The 21023-nt window shown below is 40.0% G+C and overlaps 3 protein-coding genes across 9 annotated transcripts; 2 read left to right on the top strand and 1 right to left on the bottom strand.

The window, feature by feature from the left end:
- Window positions 1-1703: 1703 nt before the first annotated feature.
- On the bottom strand, window positions 1704-15334 carry Adar (adenosine deaminase acting on RNA). Of its 7 annotated transcripts, none has more exons than XR_013080545.1 (9): window positions 9962-10200; window positions 9795-9871; window positions 9649-9709; window positions 8613-9443; window positions 8098-8483; window positions 7666-7960; window positions 7404-7594; window positions 2429-7271; window positions 1704-2392 (listed from the first exon to the last, which is right to left on the bottom strand). XR_013080545.1 is itself a non-coding variant. In XM_076775912.1 (9 exons), the coding sequence occupies exons 2-9, from the start codon at window positions 10011-10013 to the stop codon at window positions 7173-7175; spliced, it is 1992 nt and encodes a 663-aa protein (XP_076632027.1). In that variant the 5' UTR covers window positions 10014-10075; window positions 15214-15334; the 3' UTR covers window positions 1704-7172. The 7 variants fall into 7 exon arrangements, 6 of the variants coding, with proteins under 6 accessions (XP_076632027.1, XP_076632026.1, XP_076632025.1 ...); XM_076775912.1 differs by adding an exon at window positions 15214-15334 and having other exon boundaries at window positions 1704-7271; window positions 9962-10075; XM_076775911.1 differs by adding an exon at window positions 10245-10350 and having other exon boundaries at window positions 1704-7271; window positions 9962-10075.
- Obp9 (odorant binding protein 9) lies at window positions 11462-12461 on the top strand. Its single transcript, XM_076774275.1, has 5 exons — window positions 11462-11564; window positions 11644-11701; window positions 11809-12003; window positions 12236-12300; window positions 12360-12461. The coding sequence occupies exons 1-5, from the start codon at window positions 11511-11513 to the stop codon at window positions 12384-12386; spliced, it is 399 nt and encodes a 132-aa protein (XP_076630390.1). The 5' UTR covers window positions 11462-11510; the 3' UTR covers window positions 12387-12461.
- A 2009-nt stretch (window positions 15335-17343) lies between the features above and the next one.
- Window positions 17344-18702, top strand: LOC143347063 (uncharacterized). Its single transcript, XM_076775916.1, has 4 exons — window positions 17344-17360; window positions 17430-17483; window positions 17608-17670; window positions 18548-18702. Exons 1-4 carry the CDS (start codon window positions 17344-17346, stop codon window positions 18651-18653), a joined length of 240 nt encoding a protein of 79 aa, XP_076632031.1. The 3' UTR covers window positions 18654-18702.
- Window positions 18703-21023: the final 2321 nt, after the last annotated feature.

The raw sequence follows: 21023 nt of genomic DNA, 5'->3' as shown, positions 1-21023 counted from the left end.
ACAACGCAAGCAACAACGCTTGGACAACGTTTACTCAAAGTCTTCCCTAACGTATAGATATACATACATATACCAAGGATGATCTATTTATTATTTAAACATTTTTTGACAGAGCTGTTCGAAAACAAAACTATTTATTCTCAGCGTTTTATTTGTAGAACACGGTAGAATCGAACGTATCGTCGAGTCCTAACGTGTACAATGTAACGGTTTAAAACGGTTTAACGAGAAACGTTTAGCGAAAACGATCCAAGGCAATAGACAGAGAAGGAATTCTATTTTATCTCGGGCTTAATTGTTCCATGCGTGTTTTGTAGGGATGTGTGGGTGTGCGGGGTCGAATAGCCTGAAATGAAAATTCTATCGGCAAAAGAAATCGGCGACGAATTGTATGTATCGGGATTCCTCGAAATCCGAATTACAATTTCAGACTATCTGCGTAGTACCCCAAATGGTAATGGTTTTTAAATATTTTCGTTGATAAAAAGAGAGAATACGCGCGCGCGAGAAGCGCAGAGCAACACAAGTTCGGCAAACTTGATACATATCACGTAGGAATTAAGATTAATAAAGTAAAGTAAAGAAAATTCATATAGCATTTGGAGAATAAATTGCTTCGCACATGGTTGCTTCGTTTAGTCTCGAGAAAATAAATTATTTCAAACGATCAAGATGCAAGAGCCCTCTGTCATGGTGCTTTTCGATCCACGGACACCGACGACTTTACTCGGCACACACTAATACACGCGTACGCTCTACGTTTAGTACGATTTTACAAGACTGAAATAATCGTAATGCGAGATAAATTCAATCGTCCAAATTACATATCGACCAACGGATATTCGATCGATTCGTGAAAAGGCTTGTCGAGGGATTCGTGTGCGAAGCGCCGTAACGATAACTCTACTATAGTTATAGCGAATAACAATATACAGTAACGATATACACTTAAGTAATATACAGGTGAAAAAAGAAAAAAGAAAGAGAAAAAGATATCATTTTTTTCTTAAAGTTTCTAAAAATACTTTCCTATCGCATCCTAACCGAAAACGCAACATATCGGTATTCTTGTTCATAGACTGGTATACATACATATGTATACACGATTCACGGTTTACTTTTTTTAAACTAGGGGCGACGAACCGTCGTGTATCGGCTGGTACACTGGGACGGACACCTTGCGGCTCTCAGCGTAAGAAAACTCTTATTCAAGTAATATGAAACAAGCCCGTCTGTTAGCAGAGGTAGACTAAGCATTTTTATCCAATTATTAAATTTCAACAACACTCGTTATACATGGAGAATCTGTTTCCTTGACTTACCGCTCCAATTTCTTTACGTCTCGTACAAAGTAACGCAATACATGTATACATATGTATAGGCTGTAACTATATGGTACCGTGAGAGATCACTTTTTAAAAATAGGCAGCAAACTTTTGTCTTTTAACGGTTCGTTAATTCGGGGGTTTTTCGTTCCAGCGTGAACCGATCGTATACATACGTATACGATACCTGCTAAAATGGACCCCAATTAATTACGATACGGAAAGCGTAAGTAACCCCTTTCAATATTCATTAGAAAGTTAGACGTAGAATTTTCTCGAGAACCGTTCACGTTCCTACACGATAGGTCTCCGATCATTGATACAGGTAGGTACAGTGTTAAAATATAGTAAGAACGATCGCAATACAAACTTCGTCGCTTGGTAAATAAAGGTTTATTATTCGTTATACTTTTGTTTATCGATTTTTTACTTATTCTTTCTAAACATAGTTACAACTAGAGGCACTAGTCAAGCTTAAATGCTAGCCGACTACCAAGTTCGTATTATACTCGATGTTCTAAGACTATGTTTCTCCGTGTAAAATCGGAGACGAAATCGAAGATGATGTTAAATCGCAATTTACTAAGGCTAATGTCATATCTTAATCGTTTCGACTAAAACTATCGTCGTACCGTAAGTATGCTCACTCCCAAATTTTCATCACTGACCATTAAGTGGTTTTGCTAATCAGTACTGATCGGTGTGTGTAATGTGATAGGGTACATAGTATATGTATATGTATGTATATGTAGAAAGTTTGTGTACAGTTCTTAACACGTTCACTGTAGTACAAAACGTACATACGTGCCTCATATTGTAATAACAAGATATATTGGTAATTTCTCTTTGTATACTGCACACGGTACTCGGTTAACTGAAAAGTTTCCGTTGTTATTTCCCCGAACGATCGGATTAAAAAATCTGTCATCGAGTCTAATTGACCGTTACCCCGTCAAATATAAAAGTCTTTGAAAGAAAAACCACTGCAGCGAACGTGTTAAAATTATGACAAGATTACGGAAGAGTTCGAAAAAACAATAATTCTCATATCCTTGCTCTCTCTCTTTCTCTCTCTCTCTCTCTCGCTCTCTCTCTCTCTCTACATGATAAAAACGCTATATTCTAAGAATGTAAAATAACAACTTTTCCTTAAAATCGCTGTATATTAATTTAATCGCGTGAAAAAAACGATAACACGCGTCTTTCGATTGGTTACTTGTGTATCGCATGCGCTACGGACCATCTATGTATTTCTCTCGATTCCTTCCTTGTATAGAAGGTCATCCATAAATACATGTCCGTACTTGAGGGAGTGAATTCACATGGAAGAAAATGTTCGATGTGTCGAATACACGCTACTTGAAAAGTAGTAACAAACAACGCGATACATTTCAAATGGCCCCACAAGTAACAATCTAATGGTACACCATCGTTTTAACGCTTTTAGAACCGTACCGAACCTCTTCCGATTCAGATATTGACTGCGAATTTCGATTATTATTTTACCAATGGTGCTATTCTTTCTAAATATCGCATGTCTTCGTAACACGATGTTTTTTTATTTCTTTTAGTTTACACATTTATCCCTTGCAATAAGGACATGTATGCATTTATAAATCACCCACCCCCTTCTCTCCGTGTGTGTGTGTGTGTGTTTAACCAATTGCGTATGTATTTCCGAACATTATTGCTCTATATATTTGTTTATAAACAAGCTATTGACCAAATTGTTTTTTTAGTAGATTAAAACACTTATTGTAGTTAATAAAAACATAAATTTTATTTATTTAATGCACATAATCTTTGCGTAACAAACGGTAAAATGAATAATGCCGAAATTTTTACTCGAAAAAATATTCGGATAATATATTGTATATGAAAACATGTATATTTTTAACAATAATATTATAATATTAACATTTGGTTGGTTGTCACTTCTGTCTTATGAATTTTTTTAAATATTCCTATGTTATACTTTTCCATTCCTCTGCAAATTATAATCGCTCTTTTAATTCTTTTATTGTTCTAATAGGTGTTTTTCTAATGTTACGATCCAACTGATTCCACAAATCAATCAATCGGATTTAAAGCCGGCGATTCTTGTAATCTTGGAATATTCTTGTATTAATCTCGATTTATGTTTCGGATCGTTGTCCTCGTAATATTTAAAACTGTCAGGCATATTCGTATTAACAGCACTTTTAATCAAATTTTCTTTCAATAAATTCAAATATTTATGTTTATCTAAAATCCCCTCGATAAACGCTAATTCACCAATACCTGCTGTTGAGGTGCAACTTCATTCACTGTTGGTTTCAAATTTTTTAATTTACCCTTAGTCCTGCATCCATCGGATTCAAAAAGATTGAATTTGCTCTCGTCTGCAAATACAACGTCATCGTTTTTCGATTTTCTTCGCGGCACCCTCCTGGCGTTATAACCATGCATTTTTAATACATCACGCACCGTCTCTGCACGCACTTTCTTTCCAGATTCTTCGAATAGTTCGACAGTCAGTGTTATCGCACTTTTCTGAGGATTTTCTTTTATGTTTCCAAGAATTTTGCGTTCTTCGCGGTCATCTAATACCTTTGAGTATTGAGATTTCTGTATTTCGTCCCATTTTTCGTAATACACAACATACACGTCTAATATCAACGAAATCAATAACCATACAAACACTGTACAAGCTAATAATAACAGACTAAGCGAAACGATTCGTTATACATATACGAGTAAACTGTTGCGTCCGAATATTTTTTCGAGTCAAAATTCTGGCATTATTGAGTTTATCGTTTGTTACGCAAAAAAAATATGTACATTAAATAAATAAAATTGATGTATTTGCCAACTATAATAAGTATTTTAATATACATACGTATATTAAAGAAGAATCCGTGTTTAATAATTTCGTTATAGAGAAAAATATAGAGCAATAATTCGTCCGAATATTAATTCGAGTCACTGTACGTCTGACTTTAAGCACCTTGGCAAGATAATTTCATAACGCGAGGTGGGGGGGGGGGGGGGGGAGAAAAAGTCGTCGACCCAAATCCGAGCGTGTTACTGTTAACGTGAAATTATTATTTGGTAATTCGTGAATACTAATTACGTAACTTTGGTGTTTGGAAATATTTAATTAATGTATAATATAGTATGTATAGAAAGGCAAGAAGCAAGCGACCATGGGAAAAACTGTTTGTTTGTACGTTACCAAAGCTCCGATAAAAATCAATCGTTGATGATAACGCTCGTGTTTCGTACTCGTTAAAATTAGCAAAATTTCAGTTTACCTTCGCTTGACGAATACCGGGTCTATTTGGATCCGTTGCCCGTAGATAGCAGTAATAGCAGTAATCGACTATGAAAAACTCCGTTTCCCTTGGTTCCTTCTTATCAATCTACAGAGTGATTAAACGCCCGAGCCAATAGAATATTCTAAATTAGAATGAAATTAAATTCTATTATACATAGGTCGGATTAGACCCTGTATTCGACGTACGGAACTGATCCGGTGGCAATTAAATCATTGGCATTATGTACTTCCATTGGCACAAATATTTTCACGCTACTTGAACCTTTTGCGTGAAATAAAGAAACAAACATAAATAAATAATTGAAAAGTAATTAATCTTATACATGTATCGATGGTTTTATCGGTATGTAAAATAAATAGCTGTCGTCGGTATTTGCACTAATTCAGCGCCAAGTAGTCGCGCTACTCGACGTATTTACGTTTCGACTGCGTAAACGAAAGCCTCTGATAATGCTTGTCCGTCTAATATTTTCGAAACGAAATTCGTTTCGTACGCAATTGCCGAGTTTCTGACGCAAAACTGGACCGACACCGGGCAGTGTGTCACTACGGCAGAATTGCATTAATTGTGTATTTAATACTGGCACAGTGAGGCAATGATCTTAGGATTTTCTAAACTATTAACCGTACTGTTTACTTATTGACTCGTATTGTAACCATCCACATCTTTACTTCAAGCATACATTAGTCACGCATAAACTTCCATTTGCTCCCTATGAAAACCCAATGGTAATAACATCGACCTGTTGGGAGCCAATTCTTTGTCGACGATTATGCTACGTACATCTAAGTAAATACGTAATAAGAAAACGTCTCGTGTCCCACGAAAATAAATTACTTCTTTTCGTCAAAGAGGCAGTTACAAACTTTTATGGCTCGTAGTACCGTTCATCCCGAACAAGTGAAAAATTCTTAAACGTGCACCTTAAAACAAATATCATCTTTTCTATTAAGATACGAGCAACGAACGAGACCTAACAAACTCTTTTGGTATCGTGCAATTATTCGTAGGTCTTGTTGGGCCGACGTGTATATGTACATAGTATCGACATGCATCTTCCATGTGTCGATAAGTACGAGTCTTATAAACGTGCGAGACACTGTTACCTGTTGGAAAAGTAACGATAGATAGATGCCTAAAAAGTTTGTAACTTTTTTCTTTAAACACTTTATACATATACTTTATATACACTTGCATTTGGAGGAGAAAAGATTTGACACGCCGACAAGGAATCGATTCCTATACCGTTCTTTTACCATTTCTCGCAATAATAGTCGAGGAGACGTCGATGAATTTCTATACTCGGTCACAGCCTTCCGGGATGTAACGCGATGCTTATTATTATTATCATCATCATCGTCACTATCGTACCTCTAATAACTAGAGAAAAATACTGCAGGCACGAGTAAAATCTCGAGATGTTGTTCAATTTTAAACTCTTAACTCTTTCGTTTCTGTTTTGTATAAGCGGCTCGAAACAACTATACCTCAAGGTCGTTCATGTTAAAAGACCCGTTACAAGAAAATTTCCTGCTAACGAGAAGAAGACTGACGTAAAGGATATGTGCTGAATCATTCTTTCGTAAAAACAGATCTCGGATAAGACGAGGCGACGTAACATTCTGCAATCGCTACGCACAACCTCTCCTTCTGCCCGATTTCTGTCGCGAAACGAAATCGTTTCAATGCGATTCGTATCTACTACCAATCTATAAAAACTGTCGAAATTTACGCTATAACGATTAAGATTAAAATTCCAAGTATCGAAACGTGCCACTTGGTTACCCTATGGGGCAATTCCATGCGAAATCGATCACTTTTCTTTACCCACGATGTTTCGGATTCCCTTACACGTTCAACATACCATGTTTAATCGAACAAATATCTTCTAGTGTAAAGTGTCCAAGGAATACGAACGAACGATAGTATTTATTTATAATTTTCGAGGTTGGAGAATGAATTTTTGATTCCGGAAAAAGTTTATTTGGAAAGGTAAATCTTCTTTCCGGAAAAAGAAAAGAGAAAAAGCATTTTCGATGAGACGAATAGTTTCAACTTGAATGGCCTGTTGTATTTTCCAAGAAAATGTTAAACCAACTAAAAATAAAGAATCTCTAATATCGTATAAGGTCTAGGATAAATGAATAAATAGAAAAAATTTCAAGGAAATCCGAGACATCGAGGGGAAGAAAATGATCGATTTGGCGTGGAATGACCCTACGTTAAAACTGAGCAACTTTCGGAATCGTAAAACCTTCGACGGTTCGAAAAGAAAATAGCTCGACGAGGAGCTCGCCGCCTTTAATTATGCTTTCTGAACACGATATATGCGATGACGACAAGATATCACAAAACGGAATGTCAAAGAGAGACGACGCGCATTAGATCCTACGATTTATGCTTTACTGATGCCGCATTCTGCCATATCATAACACGCTGAACGAGCGATCTAGTTTGCAGTAGGAACTACATAATCTGTCACCCGAAATTCCGTATCGTCCGTCGAGATCTCATCGGTACTCCGATTTAGTCAGATATCGACTTCGAACATGTCTTGTTCGATAGGTTTTTTAACCCAACTCCCGAGGTGTGCTTTTACGAAAGCCTCCTTTAACTGATGCTTGGCAAGCTGTACACATGAAAATTGTCAACGAAACAGAATTATACACGTATGTAGATACGACGTGTACGACTACATATACAATACATATGTATATTCGTGACTGGTTTTCAATAGAAAAGTACATGTATCGAAACTTACCGAATAATTCTGTACGGAAGATTTAGCATCTAAATAATGACGACACCGATTCTTGTCAGCATCGTCTATCGTATCCAGTTTACCTAGCAAATTGTAAAATCTTCTAAAGAGTCCTTGCTTGGATATTCTGGACGGTTTACCCAGTTCGTCCTTTCCTGTTGTGCAGTTAATTACTTCGGCTTCGGTTTGGCCTGAGAACACACGAAATATTTAGAAGCAACAGTCTTGGTAGATACTCTAATCGGTCGTCGCTATATCGTACCGATAGTCCAATTAACGCTGTAATTAGGCGCTTTTCCAGGTTGCCTAACTTCCGAGGATGTGATGAGACTCATTAGTGGCTTATTAAGCCTATACGGCGGCGGTAGACCTTGAATTGTGTTTTCGATACGACCACAGACCGCTCTGTACATATGACTTGGGTTCAATAGACTGCCAAGAACGATGCTGTGGAAGTAAATTGGCTCGATGAAGTGGCTTAGAAGTGCACCTTGCACACCAAGTACGTTCCACCGAGCTATTTTGTCCGAACACGACATCGTTAGCAGTCTTTGGCCCTATAAATTCAAAGAAATATTCGTAGGGTAAAGGTATCAAGTTGTTACAAGGGTAAAATAGTGTGTGTATTGGTTGGGCGGTGGCAAACACCAAACACCAAACACCAAACACCAAACACCGAACACCGAGCGCGTACCATAAGTACACCGTCCCACGTTTGAATACCCTCGCTGCTTTTCACAGGTATCGTCCCTTCCCCGGACTCTATTTTCGTTCTCAACTGACCTCTTGCTCTTCGGTTCGGGTGTTTGTCGACAGACTCGTTTTCCTCGTGAGGCGAGAAAATTCTCGCGTCACCGCACGGAGCGGTATTTATATATAAATGAAATTGAATGCCTTGTCTTAACTTGTATCCTTTCTTAGCAGGTTCTAAAATAGACTCTGCAGCGTGAGTTTCTGTATAAAGTTCCAGCTGTTTGTACAAGTACTCGCACAAACATCTCCGCGCGACCACTTCGGCATGACAGTCGTTCAGAGCACCACCACTGACGCTTAAATGTTCTCCAGATACACACTTGGTACCTTTCGTTTAAAATAAGAAAAAAAAAATAGAGAGGAAAAAAAAGAAATAAAGCAATTTCTTGTTAAATGGATATACATATGGTATAGTGCAGAAAGAATGAGACATGTAAAAAAAAAATCATCTCTCACCGGTTGTTACGCATATCAGTTCAGCTTCGGAACCTTTGGTTTGAACAATACCCGCTAGAACTTTACGTCGGGCGTGCTGCGGCTTAGACTGAATAAGTTCGCTAAATTTCTGATTGACCATTTTTCCAATTTTGTCGGCTAACATTTGAGGCAATTGCATCTGGTCCTGCCAATGTCCACTATTGGAAAAGTTTGGCAGAACGCGAACCGGAAGCGGTATGCAAAAGGAGGAACTGTGGACGTTCCTCAATTTAGCCAAAGCTGCTTTGCTCGCGGCAGCTTTCGCTAATTTTTTGCTTGGTCCGGTTCCCTCAAATGTTTCTCCATCGATAGACACCGATATCGTGAATTTTGCGTAACTTTCACCGTTGTCCGACACACATTTGTATACAACACCGGGATACAATTCGTTAATAAGCGCTACAGGACCTTTTTCTAAAAATTTATTTGTGCTTTTTGGTTCTTGACTCAACGTTTTGAACGCATTAACGAGATGATTATCGCGTTCCGTCACGTCGCTTGTAAAATCTGGTTCAAGAGGTATCGAAGGCTGACAAGTGTTAATCGCCTGATGAACCTCTGGCGTATTTCTGAATTGAATTATGTTCCTTAAAGCAAGTTCGGCGGCAGCATGTTTAGCCATTTTTTTTGTACGACCTTTGCCTTCGTAAGTTTGTCCATCTATCTGTACGGCGATCGTAAATATCGGGGCATGAGTCGGACCAGTCTGATCGACAACTTTGTACACAGCACCAGTTTTTAATTCGTTCAAGGCGCACACTGCATTCTTGGGCTGTGGATTCTTGTGACGTTTTTTTGGATTCATTCTACCTGGTAAAATAAGAAAGACGGATCAATTTGTTGGATGCACGGCTAAAGATTCTCCATGACCGAGAAGACCTTGAACCTGGAATACTTTTAAGAGGATCGGTGTTGCGGTTCTTTCTACTAAAAGATCAATTTTAATACGCACGCGTGCCTAATAACTAAGTATCGTTGGGTAACATCGGATAGAACGGTACGATCAGCCACTGACCTTCAGGATCCGATTCGGCTGGTCTCTTCAACGTGGACCTTGAGATGTTTGGTTGCTCCATCTGTGAAGAGAAGAACCAGTTAGTATTATAGAATTTAAGAAATAATTTCCTCATCCAAAAATAACCTTTGTCGAGGAAAACTCACCCCTGTCAAGTGTCCCTTGTGTATTCCCTCCGCGCGAGACATGGTAGCGGTAGGACTGACCGTAGACGCGTTGCAGTCTGAAGAATAGAATATGAAAGAACGATAACGTAACGAGAAACATATATGTTCGATATTTGAATTGAAAAATCGATATACGAAAGTCATACTTGTCTCATTGGCACCCTTATCATTATTTAACATCGTTAATCCGTTTGACATTTCTTGATGGAGCAAATGCGTTGAAAAATGCTCTCGAGAAATGTCCGTCCCGAAACACTGCACTGTAACATTGATTTTAATTGTACTTGCGCGGCGATGCCCGCAGCGCCACTGCTGTTTTTTCAAAGATTCGACACATAACCTAATTTCTCGCACGTCTCGTCAAACTAAGTATATAACTATCGAACTAATCGTAACGTATTACGCGAAAGCTATACACGCGATACGCACCGTCGACCCATGATGAGAAAAAGACTTTCAGCTGAAGACAGCATTCTTTTATTTATTCAAATAAATTTCACGCGAGAGAGAAACACCTTGCGTGCATCAACGCGGGTTGTTTACTGCGCATAATACTACGCACGGAAGTGCAAAAAAACTCGCACGGAGTCGCACGTTGAGTAAATTTGAAAGATACGTAACTTGGGACGGTCTTTTAAAAATCTATTCAGATGGAGAGATGATCTGAAAATATTTTATACCGATAATGATTAAAAAGGATAAGAATAAAGAAAGAAACAGATAGATACTCGCGTACGGTATCACAGTAGGCGAATGTTTAGTTGAACGAAAAGGGCACTCGACCTACATATCAGTCTATCGCATTAAGACTGGAACAATGTTTCGATAAAATTTGTTAACCGTTTCTGTACCCGGAAAAAATGTCCGCTACCCTCGAACCAGTCCGAGATTAACAACAGTTGCGAATAAAAGCGTGTTTGATCCGTGGTTGAGGCGTGCTCGTTTGGATTTTGTTAGATTGCACGAAGCGTTGCGACTAACACTATCTCCAAGGACCCCCCCTCGCGAATTGGTTTCTAATGTTTATTTCAAAACTCGAGAAAAAATACGTACAAGTATACTTGGATGCCAAAGAAGGCCCAGGTATACATATGTAGTATATATATACCTATGTATACGCAAAGTCGAACACGTCTAGCCCACCCGACAGGACAGTCCGTCCGTACGGTATTTTTTGCCCATACTGGGCCAACTTTACAAAACGTGGTGTCCTGGTCGACTCACCGAAACCCAAACACGGTGAATGCATCGATTTCGACCAAGCTGAGAATAACCGAATGGAATCTGATTCCCGGCCTCCCATTATAAATCGCACGTCCTCGGATCGTCAGTCGAACAAATTAAATTCCGATGTAAGTTTGATAAACGGTAATGAATATTATTTTTGCCACGAGTATATTTCATAACTCGAGCGTAACGATTTCTGATTAGGTACAGTGTACACATGTACATGTATGTAGAAATCGAAATGCTTTGAGTTCGTTTTCTCGATTGATCGTAAAACTGGATCGTTGGGTCGGTGCTGCCACTGTTTCGACTTGGTTAATCTGTACGTTTATAGAAACGGTCGCACAACAATTGGCTATCAAGCCGATAAAGTGTTCCGATCGATTAATTTGTTCAGAATTTCTGTTGGTTGCCAGTTTCTTTCAAGCGAGATCGTGCGATCGTTTGCGAATCGAGATTCGGATAAAAATGTTTGGTAATCGTCGGTTTGTTCTCGTCCTAACAACCATTTTAATCTTATTGGTAAGCGATCTAAGAAGAATCTGGCTTAAAGTTCGTCTTAAGATCCGTCTGTTTAACAAAAATTCTTGTTCCGCGTTAGGACTCGGTTGCAGCTGACATCAGAAAGGACTGCCGAAAGGAGACGAAAGTTTCGTGGGGTACTCTATTAGGCATCGCAACGATTGCGCTAGAAAAAAAAATCATCACAGAGTATATGTATATGTATATGTAGATGATGTTTCTTTCTCTGTTTCGACACTTTTAGCCGCATTGAAGAGGATGAAGGCCGGAGACTTTGAGCAGAAAGATGAAAAATTAAAGTGTTACTTGAAATGCTTTATGACGAGGAACGGGATTTTGGACAGAAACGCGGAGATAGACGTGCAGAGAGCGTTGCGACATCTTCCTCGAAGTTTACAAGACTCTTCGAAAAAGTTGTTTAACGAATGTAAATCTGTCCGTGAGTATACATATACGTGCGAGGCATACGGTGCATAATGACTCGACAAGTTAGACAAGATTTCTGCGATAGGAGAATGCTGGTTATTCTTTAACGATAGAATGTCGTTCCTCTTGTACGTACATACACATTCTTCCTCGCTTCCCAGATTGTCAGGGATCTTTTCTAATTTCTCGAATAATGCGTGTTATCTTTTAATTGGCGTTTCAATAAAGACAGACACTCGTTTCAGCCGGAACCGATCATTGCGACAAGGCCTTTGAAATTGTTAAATGTTACGTTAAACAACATCCAGAGGTAGGTGCATTTTAATTTGAAAAAACGTCAAGTTTCATTGTGCATTATTCGATTTCTAGATTTTGCGCAGTGTTCCTTTCCTCTAGAGAAAGGAGGTTCCTTCCATCTCCATACCGTACGAGTTTTAAACGGAAAGAAAGCGTTACGTTCTATCACCGTCGCATAATAATTATCTAATTAAAAATATAGAAAGAAGAACGAATTCTAAACGAATGCAATCGATAGATTTTACAGACAAGATCTTTGGTGGTGGTTGAAAAATAGTAAAGAGGAAGAAATAATTGTTTGTAGAGGAATAGATGCAGGTTGGTATAATCGTCCAAGATAGCAAGGTAACTGTCTCGTGTCTGGCGAGGAACGTGCCTCGCTTCGTGGATGGGACGATTTCGAGCACGTGCCTTCGGCTGACTTTTGAAAACGTAGCTTAGGTCGTGTCTATGTATGTATATTCACCGGTGTGGAACTGGGTCACAGTTCTGCCCATCGGGGTATTAAAACAATCCCTAAGCTCTCCGCGCAGAAAAGAGTAGGGTCAGCGCGACGGGTTGAAGGGAAGGAGGCGAGGGTCAGGGATGGTGGAAATAACTGCGAGCGTGAGCGAACAACATGCGTAGGAGAAAGAGCAAGGGTGAATTGTTCGCAGTGACGAAAAAAGAGGCGTCGCTAGTGAATTCGAGTAGAAAAAGTGGGGAGTGAAAAAAAGAGGAAAAAGCGAAAAAAGAGGAAATAGAGCGAAGGCTAGACAAGAAAAGGATAGTGGTGGTGAGTGAACGACAGACTATAACGATGGCATACTCGGCACGTCTTCTTGTTTCCCGGTCTAACTAACTAACAAGCCAAGTTCCAAGCTAACTAAACAGTCTTTAAGCCTTTCGAACATTCTTATTCCTGATACGGTGTGTCCCGCTAGAAACGGTTCATCTTAATATCCGTTATTATAGACGATAAAAAAAAAAAGAAACGTCGATTCGTAAAAGTTGGTCTTGCTTCGAGGACGGGCATAATAGAGTTACGGTGTTGTTAAAGTTTCCCCATAGGATGAAAATACGTAGGTATATGGTATACCTTGGCTGTACAATGCCACTAGCGAAACCATACAACTCTGTAGAAAAATATACCGAAAGTAAAAAGGAATACTTTGTTCGCATTTATTGGCGCATTATTGCCTTTATTCCCGATATTCACTTCATATTCGGAATACGAAAACTTGACTCGTTACCCTCTGACAAGGTTTCTAGACAAGGTTTCTAGACAAGGTTTACGGTCATGGCACGATTTGCATTTAACATTTACGAGTATGTCGATAACGTGTCTGTGATCGTTGCCAGAAAGTGAAACGTTTAAGTACCTAGACGTTTGGATAGGAAAAGGTGGGTAAGATAAGTTGACGGAAATCAGAGACGACGAGGTATACCTGGTCTGTGATAAAATGAAGAAAAGTTTGCCGCATAGACTAGGAGCGTGCGCGGTCTGTTCGCTTTAGCAAAACACTATTATTAAAGCAACGGGTACGAAGAGGACAGTTATGCGGCGAGGTTAACCCTCTAATCTAAAGGGTAGATCTAGGCGGTAATCCCCGACTCCGGGATTAATCCGACCTCGCCGAATTTTCCAGCCGGATAGACAGGCGGCGAGAAAAGGAGCAGCGCGACCTTACTCGATCGGTCATTTTACCCCCGCGTCTTCTGCCAACCTACATCGCCACATATTCGCCTCCGTTCAAAAGTCCGAACAAGAGGAATTCCTATACCTATCTAAGAGAGAAGAAGCTATCGAGAAGTTCGAGTTCTTAAAAGAACTGCCCAATCAACGGATGAAAAACCTAACAAAATGTCAATACATGTTTTTTAAAAACAAAAATGGAATGTGCAACTGCACGTATGGACCTTGCATATCAGAATACTAATATGTACCTTAATATCGATCATTCATACTCAAATGTACTCACACGCTTCGGTAGTATTTAATAAAACGCTGGAGAACGCTTCTTTATCTTATAATCTTCTATACATTTCTACTTATATTCTAACGCAATCTGTTATTATAGTAACATCGCCGATACGCGCTTGACACTTGACGTCTTGCTAGGTTCATTTTCCAAGTACGAATGATGGCCCTTAACGCTCGTGACTTAGGTGACGGGCTCGCGACGAACCCGAGGGATGCCTCAGGTAGAAACCGCGGATACAAACCGAATGAACAAAGACTTACTAGAACAACGTAAATACCTTGATTTTCGAAACATATCGATATTATGTACAAATTAATACACTTTTGTCGATTTATAATAGCAGATGACAAGATTCTTCACTTTGATGATTACATGCAAATTATTTACAATTCGTACTTGTCAACTCATATGCATTTACACGCAACTAGTCTGTTTGCTTGTCCGCCATCCATGAGAAGAGGAGGTTAAAATCACCTGTAAATTTTTAGGTCGGTACGACAGTCAGATTGGACCAGGAAAGTTCATAAGGTGTCTACTCGTATATGTTGTCTGCGCCGCGTATACCTCGTCTGTGATCCGATGAAACTAAAGTATCGACTCGGTGAGAAACGAATTGTTTTGTTGCGCACTCTACGTTTAAAAACGGTGATTCTGGGAACTCTTTGACCTAACAACCATCAATGTCGGTAAGGTTAGCAAATTGAAAGAAAAAGTAATCGATACGCAGAAGCGGCAATCTTTCGCAACGGGATACAGAAATTGAGACGAAAAATTCTATTATAGTAGATATGCACGCATTCTACGATCTTAAAATTAGCGTTGTAAGAGAACGGTATTTTCTGTCGAAAATAAAAGGTATACGCGTGTAATTTGATCCGCGTTCAAAGTTTAAGTCTAATGCTCGATAAGCGAAAAAAAGAGATACGCGTTGAATTTGCATACGTAGCTAGGTACATACATACCTATGGTATACAATACGGTACTGGCATCTTGGATATTTCATGCTATACGTAGTTTTCTTCTTTAACCGAGACATTGAAAATAGCCATCCAGAGTTTGAACGATGCCGCGCGAAATCCATCGGAAATCAGGCGCATCACAGCGAAAACTGCAACGTAAAAACAGAGATTTATGCAAGTGTAGATACATGTAATCGGTCAGAGATCAGGGTGTGATATTCGTTTCCGTGAAAAAGGATCGAGAGTGGGTATGTTGGCGTTTTTCCAACAATCTGTTGGCGCTTTTTACCCCAACTATAAATTTGTCTGTCGTGCTCTGAATCGACCGATTGGCCGACATTCGGTTTACGTGTATATGCACGAAAATTTTCTACTTGGCCTTCGTACAACTTACCACCGAGGACACGTCGAATAAAATCGCCAAGGAAAATTAAATTCTCCCCATTGTACGACAAGTTTTTCAATCACGCTGCCCGCGACTGCCCTTTTATCACCCCGGTAATTAACTGTCTAGCAATGTTTCTCGTGCTTAATTTAAGCTTAATTTCAAGTTAATTAACCAAGTTAAGACTAGGTTTCTTTACGTCGCTGATCTTAAAGACCAACGACCATCTTAATTCTTACAGTGTTTTACGTATCGCTAGACTCGCGATGAAAATGTTCCGATCACGGTATCGCATATTATACCGCATACCATTCTATAAAATCTGATTTTGGCACAAATGTCCAAGTTGAGAGGAGAAACTGAAATTTTCACCGAATTAATGCGCTTGGAAACGTACATTTACGTTAGCGTATCTGAAAGTATAAACAATTACAATTTTAATAATCATTTTGCTCGGCAACTTTACGAGGTATGTAATTTCCCACTCTCCAATTTCATAAATCGAATCGAACCGAATGGAATCGAATCGAATCTCTGTAAAGTTTACTCTTTTGGCGTTTCACTTTTTCAGAATTGCTCAAACGAGGGAAAATATTTGCAATTTCGTCGAGCTTTATCGTCAAAATTTTATTCCGTTTCATTCGAGCAGGTTCGCGGGTGCATTCCATCTGGTGCAAACGTTTCGGCTCGTTTCACTTGGTAACGTAATATTCTGTATTCTGCCTGGCGTTCGAACCAGAAAATGATAAATAAGCGGGGAAAACGGTGTTTCGCGTGCCTTTAATTTGCGTACGATCGAAACATTTTACCGTATTGTATCGAATGCGAGCTATTTCCCGCGAGACAGATACCGTATAACTGCGCACCCTGCGACGACAGAATCCCGAAAACTAGTCCGTTTAGAAACATTCATACCTAAAATCTATCTAATGTATTTCCTATCGAGGATGAAAGTCGTCGGCCGACTTGTAACAAAATAGAACCACCTGACCCCCCCGTTATTGGAACGAGAGTCGAAAAATCCTTCCTTCTATCGACCTCGGAAAATACGTATATGTAGATACAGATGCAACGATTCGCGAGAAACTATCTATGTACGCGTAGAAAAGATTCTGCTCGTTTCGAATCGATCGAAAATAACGTGTCAAAGATCGGATAAGAGTATTTGAGAAACAACAAGACGTGATTTTAACAATCTATCCAACAACAGTTTCACCTATATGGATCAGGCTGTATACCAACAATTCGAAATAGCGGGTGTCTATCATAAGTTGGTGTCTGTGTGTCGCAGTAATACCCCGCCGCGCGGCGTACTCAGGTTAATTAATATGTATATTCACGCGACCGTTACGATCCAATGGTAATTGTGAAACAGCACTTTGCGTTTGCGATCGGGTGCCGACTAAACCACACTGCAGCTTCTTTTTAAATATTGTCAGGGAAATGAATAAATAAGTATGCTGGTACACGCGGTTCTTGCTAATTTGATCAAAGATGGCGAATTAGGGGGATTTTCGTGTTCGCGCGATTCGAATTTCCCCATGAAATCGAGCGGCTACGCGCATTGAAAAACTACTGCCGGTCGAAATAAACGAAGAAACGCGATCGGTACATTTGTTTTCGTCAAGAGAACCAACCCAGTCGACACATTTTTCGACAAACCTCGAAATTTTCAGTCTCTACAAGTAAATTACCGTGATTTTTCTCCATTTCAAAGACGCGAGTTTATAGACGATAGAGAATTCATCATGTGCGATCATTGCTCGTGAGTCTCGATTTATTATTACGATTAAATTAACAGTAACGATTAACGAAACGTTTCTCTCGTGTTTAGAAAAGTTACCAGCCAGAAAGGATACGCGGGTCAAGTGACGTGCAAATGCGAACAGTGAGCGTGCCATCGATACGTTATATCTACATATAAAATACACTTAAATACGCTCGACACGTTGCGAGTATTTAAATGCATTCCTTTCTTTGAGATGATACATTTTTTTACCTTGTGTCCACAGTGGCGAGAAAAAGAATGGCGGCGAGGGCAAGGATAAAGACTTTGGCGGCTGTTGCTCGAGGAAGTATGACTTTTCTTACTCTTAACGAACTTTGCTCCTCTAAACGCCTAGAAAATTCAAATGTCTCTCGGTGCTGTTACATATCGACGCACGCTTAACATCGATCGTCGTTTTGTTCGGTCGTAGAAGGTTCAGGGTTCCGTTTCCATCTCCATACATCGAAAAGATAATGTTTAAATACCTGTATGGCCATCAGCGCGAACTGTCATGATAATTATAAGCGCAGATATGTTCAACGCCAAAGAGGCAGGCCAGTCAGTCAGTCAGTCAGTCAGCCAGCCAGCCAGCCAGCCAGCCAGCCAGCCAACTGTCTCGTTTGAAAGAAACTAGTTGCGAATCGATAAGCTCTAATTTAAGATTACACGATATAACAAGAGAATAGTTATCCGCGCGCGTATCCAACATAAGTTAAAAATTATGTATGGAAGGCTTGTGGTGGTATCGCGTCTAGAGAGAATAATAAAATGTCGTAACTGAATTACTCGACTGAATGTGTGCAGAGAGAAAAAGACAGTCGGCGGTTGTTGCGGTTCGAAATGCTGTTCTGGAACCCAGGAGGAAGGAGGGTGTTGTACCGGCGGGAGTGGACCAAAGGAACCAAAACATTGTTGCGCCCAGGGAAAGTAACCAGCCTCGAACTTTTTAAACAAAGCTTGTCCTCAAAGGGGTTGAACAACGGGTAAACACTTGTGCGTTGAACGGTAAACTCGCCGGCCATACGGGTGTATAATATAAGAATAACGTCCAAAGAAAATAATTTATTTATTAGGAAATGAGAGAACGCGACGCAATAACACCAGATAACACGAGATAACACGATAGAAATATTTGTTAACAAAGTAAGCAACGATTGGTAGATAAAGGTAAATCGAAATTTCAGAGCCAGGGAGGCGGCCGGTGGCTGTTGTATGTCCGGTTGCTGTAAGGATAAAGGAAAGCCGAAAGAACCGGAGGCTCCGTCGAGATGTTGCGCCGATAGGAAATAAAGTCTACGAGACCCGCCGACGATCTTTTATAAAACAACAACAACGATAAGAAGAATTTATTATTATTTTACAATCGATGTAATATCATTTCGTATATAACCCTTTCGTCGCAATACTTGAATATGCATTGTTATTTAAACTTATACTGCTGTTATCAGCTCTGGAAGCAATAAAAAATAAAAAGAAGAAGATAATTTAAACGCAAAGAAATCCCATCGACGATTCTAGACAACGGTAATACTTGGATCGTTGGAATAAAATTAAAGTAAACGTTCGTTACATTGATGGTCGATAGTGTACGTACGCAACGAACATAGTAGATTAATATTTCTCCAACAACGATGTTCAATTCTATGACGTTCGATAAGCGTAGAGTCAGTCGTCTGAACGGTTAACGATCGGATCTTTTCAACAACTAAATTGCTCGAGTATCATGTGCGACCACTGTAGTTAAGCGCATATTTCTAATTTCGTTCTTTCTAATCGGTGGTATTTGCTGGTCAGCGTAATTATTATCGATAATTTTCTCCTTTCAGAACATATAAACCATTGCTCGAAGGGGTTAGGGCTGCTGCTGCTGCATCCTACCCAAGAGAAAGTTTAACAGTCGTCGATACACCGTGAGTCTTTGATATTATTTTTAATTATCAAAGTTTACGAGAACGATCGGGTAAATTAAAACGAATGGGAAACTCCCCCCCCGAATAACGAACCATTCTCGGTGTATTTACGACAGGAGAGCCTCCGGTGTTAACGACAGCGGCTGCTGTTCTTGGAGACGACGGTGCTGCAACGGGGGCTGCTGCAACCAAGTTAGCTGCTGTTCGAGCCAACAGGAAGCTCAGAATCGTCCGTCCGAAAAACCACTACCGACGGTTGCTTACGGATACAGTTATAACCAGACCGGAATTACCAGTTATCCCTTAGGAATGGCCGGTAACTGCCACGACGTTTATCGCTAATTCCTCTTTCCTCCGGCCCGGATCCCGCCCGACCCTTCCCGACCCTTCCCGACCCGTCCCGGATACATCGATGAATCAATAACGCCGCGATACAAGTTTTCCTAATCGATCAGTTTATTTCCCTAATTAGCGAAAATTCAGCGAACGCGTACGCTACGAGATCCTCGTTCGATTAGTTCACCTGGAAATAATAATGACCCGAGGTATCTTAAATATGTACATTCTTTGGTGCTACTATGCCAGCAGCATGTTAATCTCGAGGAGCATTTAAACGATCGGTTTGCGCACGTTAAGAGCTCGGAATTGATTTCGAATTTCGAGCAGATCGAATTAACTAACGTCTCGCGAAACCGGTAACCGATTGGTAAACTCGATTGTTAAAAATTTCTCTCCCATCAGGCATATCGACGTCTGCACTGCCGGAAAGAATACCTTGCACCAGCGTAAAGAACAAACTACCAATGTGTTTCGGAGGCGAGTGCAAAGATTCCGAGGAATGCGAGAACCGTGTAAGCGACTCGACATCGAGGCAATCGGACCGATAAGAAAAATCCAAAATATTCGGAACTGCTTGAAAATATTCGTTATCTCGTTGAAATTTCGGAATGGAATGCGCAAATACGACTCAGAGTTTCTTTCGGGTGCTCCTTCTAAACCACTGGACGATTAAAACAATATTAACGGTGTAAGAAACGTTGCATGTGAAATAAAAACAAGTCGTTTACTGCACAGTTTCTAACAGAGATTACGCGAAAGGTGTACGAGCATGAGGCACGTATGTACATATTCGTTGCGTAGCCAACTATCGAGTTTCAAGATTAACCGTGAGATTGTTCCATCGACGAGGACGCTAGAAAAATAGATATTCTCGGTGCTCTGTTCCTTATCGTTCGTTCAAAGTAAATCAGAACTACTTAATGCCGTTTTTAATCCATATACGGGTGGTCTATTCGTAAACCCGAAAGATCATCTGCTTGTCAGTTCGAAACTATGTTGAAACTGGACCGAACAACCTTGTCGATTGTAGTGGATGTTGGATGTTGGATGGAATAACTGATCCTCTCGAACAAATACAAGGAGAATAAAAATGCATCGGCCTGTCGGACGGAGCTCGAATAGCGTAAAGTTAAAGATTGGAAAAGATTCGCGGTTCGTCAAGACTTGAGAAGCTCATCGTACCTTCCAAACGTTTCGAGGCTTTAAAAAGCTTGTCATTGTCGAATGATATTCCAGGATAGAAATTGTAACGGCTATCGGTAGCTGGAAGCAATGTGCGAATCGCACACGGTGGTTAGTCGCAGTCCGAATTGCGTGGGCATATCGGAAGGAAGGGCGTCGCGACGCGTCGCGGCGAGGGTGCCGTTGTACGCGAAGCGCAAGCGTCACAGGGAGCAGAGGTTTGGGGCCA

This window comes from Colletes latitarsis, chromosome 10, assembly GCF_051014445.1.
Source record: "Colletes latitarsis isolate SP2378_abdomen chromosome 10, iyColLati1, whole genome shotgun sequence".
Lineage (NCBI taxonomy): Eukaryota > Metazoa > Arthropoda > Insecta > Hymenoptera > Colletidae > Colletes > Colletes latitarsis.
The sequence above is the reverse complement of the archived record's forward strand: the minus strand, read 5'-3'. Positions and strand labels throughout refer to the sequence as shown.